General features: G+C 33.2%; 1 protein-coding gene across 1 annotated transcript; it reads right to left on the bottom strand.

Annotated features, from left to right (window-relative positions):
* Positions 1 to 188: 188 nt before the first annotated feature.
* LOAG_14564 (hypothetical protein) lies at positions 189 to 1796 on the bottom strand (the record flags this gene model as incomplete). Its single annotated transcript, XM_020448829.1, has 5 exons — positions 1663 to 1796; positions 1098 to 1247; positions 869 to 1005; positions 520 to 636; positions 189 to 320 (listed from the first exon to the last, which is right to left on the bottom strand). The coding sequence occupies exons 1-5, from the start codon at positions 1745 to 1747 to the stop codon at positions 189 to 191; spliced, it is 621 nt and encodes a 206-aa protein (XP_020301054.1). The 5' UTR covers positions 1748 to 1796.
* Between the last annotated feature and the right edge of the window lie 707 nt (positions 1797 to 2503).

The raw sequence follows: 2503 nt of genomic DNA, 5'->3' as shown, positions 1-2503 counted from the left end.
ATATATATATATATATATATATGTATATATATATATACATATATTTCATACCCTTTTTCTTGTTGTTAACTAGTAATATTGTACAAGAACAATATTACATCTCAAATAAATCTGTATCACCGAGAAATGATTTAACAGAAAGACAATTTCCTATATATATTACTACAAATTCTACCAACAGAAGCAACTCACTGGGAATAGTCCTCTTTTAAATCGATCCATAGCGACTCATCATTTAAATCAAGATTCAAGTAACGCTTATTGATCACATCCACAACGGCTACGAAGTGCTTGTCTTTATGTGCAATGGGTATACAAACCTAAAAAAAAATCAGCTGTATGTAAAGGACGTAAAGAATTTGGAAAAAAGTATGTCCTTTATCTCCTTTAGGATTACAGGCAATACGCAATTAAAAAGGCATACTTTGACAGGATTTTTTAGTCCCAATCTTTCCGTTATAGAATCAACAGATTTACAAAAATTCGCATCTTGTTTATCCATTTTATTTAAGAAAAAACCGATGGGACAGAAAATTTTTCCGCTTGTCGCCACACAGCTATAGTTTGTGCCTGTACACCGGCTGATACATCCAAGACAGTTATAGCACCATCTAACACCCGAAGACATCTTTCAACCTGTAATAAACAAACAGCTCAACAATGGAATGAAAAAATGATTTAAAACTGAGACTAAAATATCATCCCACAAATTTTTCATAATTTTATGTTTTCTAAACTGCTCTATACAAATAAACGGGTAATTTTAATTTGTAACTTCTCATCAGTATTTTACAGCAGTACTTGTAACAAGGACGAATATAGACAGAATACTACATTGAGAATTAAATTCCATCCAGTGTTTCCATACTTCTAAAGTGAAGTCGACATGCCCAGGAGTATCAATTAAATTGATTCTATGTTTTTTCCAAAACAGTGTTACTGCTGCAGACTGTATTGTAATACCTCGTTCACGTTCCAACTCCATAAAATCCGTCACAGTATTTCCTGAAATCACCCTTTTGACCTCAGCTTCCGGATTCCAGTTATGTTTTATATGCATAATAACTTGAACTAAATTTAGCAAAATGACAGAGGACCAGAATCAACATTTCCCAAAAACTTTGTTGCACCAGCAAGATATAATAAGCGCTCCGTAACCGTTGTCTTGCCTGCATCAATATGCGCAATAATGCCAATATTACGTATGAACTTCGAATCCACATTCAAATTCATTGCCTTATTCGATACTGAATATAAAGTGAGTCTTACTTCAGCTATATCAGCACAACTTTTGTATAATAAATAGAGTAATAAATATAACTCGTTTAATGGCTAATGAGGGACTTTCATCTTACTATAGAAAAAGATTTTTAATAGGCAATTTTCCATAAAACTGAGTAAGTTGTGTTCGACATTCATTTCTGGAAATACATGCAGTCTTTCTTCGATGATTCGCTGCAGTGCATTTGTGATATTAGATCGTTTTATTAAATGTGGTCCTTGTTCTGCCGAGACAGCCCAAATGATAGTAAGCGCCAAAGAACTTGTGACTTAATTTGTCGACCGCTACGCCAGACATAAAATCAATTCGGTGAGGAAGTCCCTTAACCAGTATGTAAACGATGGTTCCTTTTGAAATGATATGGAACCAAAAGAGTTAACCTTTTGGTGCCCTTGGTTTATAAGTGCATAGCATTCGAATATAATAACTGCTTATGTGAAACCATTTCAGCTTTGGCGTTTTCATCTTAGCGTGAGATAATCACTCCTGTTCCAAGACCCTTTACATTCCTAAATACTAGAAATTGATCAGTGCATTGGGACCTCTTTTTAATCCACTGTACTAAATAACGATCGCAAAAGGGATGCATAATAAAAGTATGCGATAGTGAAAGTCTGCAATGATAACAGCGACAATGTAATAGAAAGGACGTGATGACAATGGTAATGGTAATAACAGTTTTGATTATAGTTGACAGTAAGAAAGAAAATAAAAGTAACACGAAAAAACAAGATAACAAACAAAATTTGGAGAGAAAACAACATTCACAACAAGCTCGCACTCAAATAAAATCGAAGACATGGTTATGCAGGATATAACGGGCCATCGACGAGTTGTGGGTTGTGGGTAGGACGAACCATCATATAGAAGCGAGCGTGAAGGACGTTGGAAATACCTGTCAAGATTATCATGGGGTACAGTGAAGGTCTCATGATAATCTTAACAGGTATTTCAGTGCAGTGATTACTAACCAGCACCAGTAGTGATATTATTATTAGTACTGTTATTATTTTTTCATTTCATTCACTTTATAATTATGCAAATTATTTCATTTTTTTTTTTATAATTTACAACTCTAATTTTTAGAAAAAAATTTTTTACTAATCAATATTACTATTAGTACTATCGCCATTATTATTACTATTAATATTACCACCACCATTATTATTACCTTGATTTGTTCATTTACTAATTGACATGAATTCATTTTATTCTTCTTAC

The sequence above is a fragment of the Loa loa genome (genome assembly GCF_000183805.2).
Source record: "Loa loa unplaced genomic scaffold supercont3.5, whole genome shotgun sequence".
Lineage (NCBI taxonomy): Eukaryota > Metazoa > Nematoda > Chromadorea > Rhabditida > Onchocercidae > Loa > Loa loa.
Note: the sequence above shows the minus strand (reverse complement) of the source record. Positions and strands in the feature narration are given on the sequence as shown.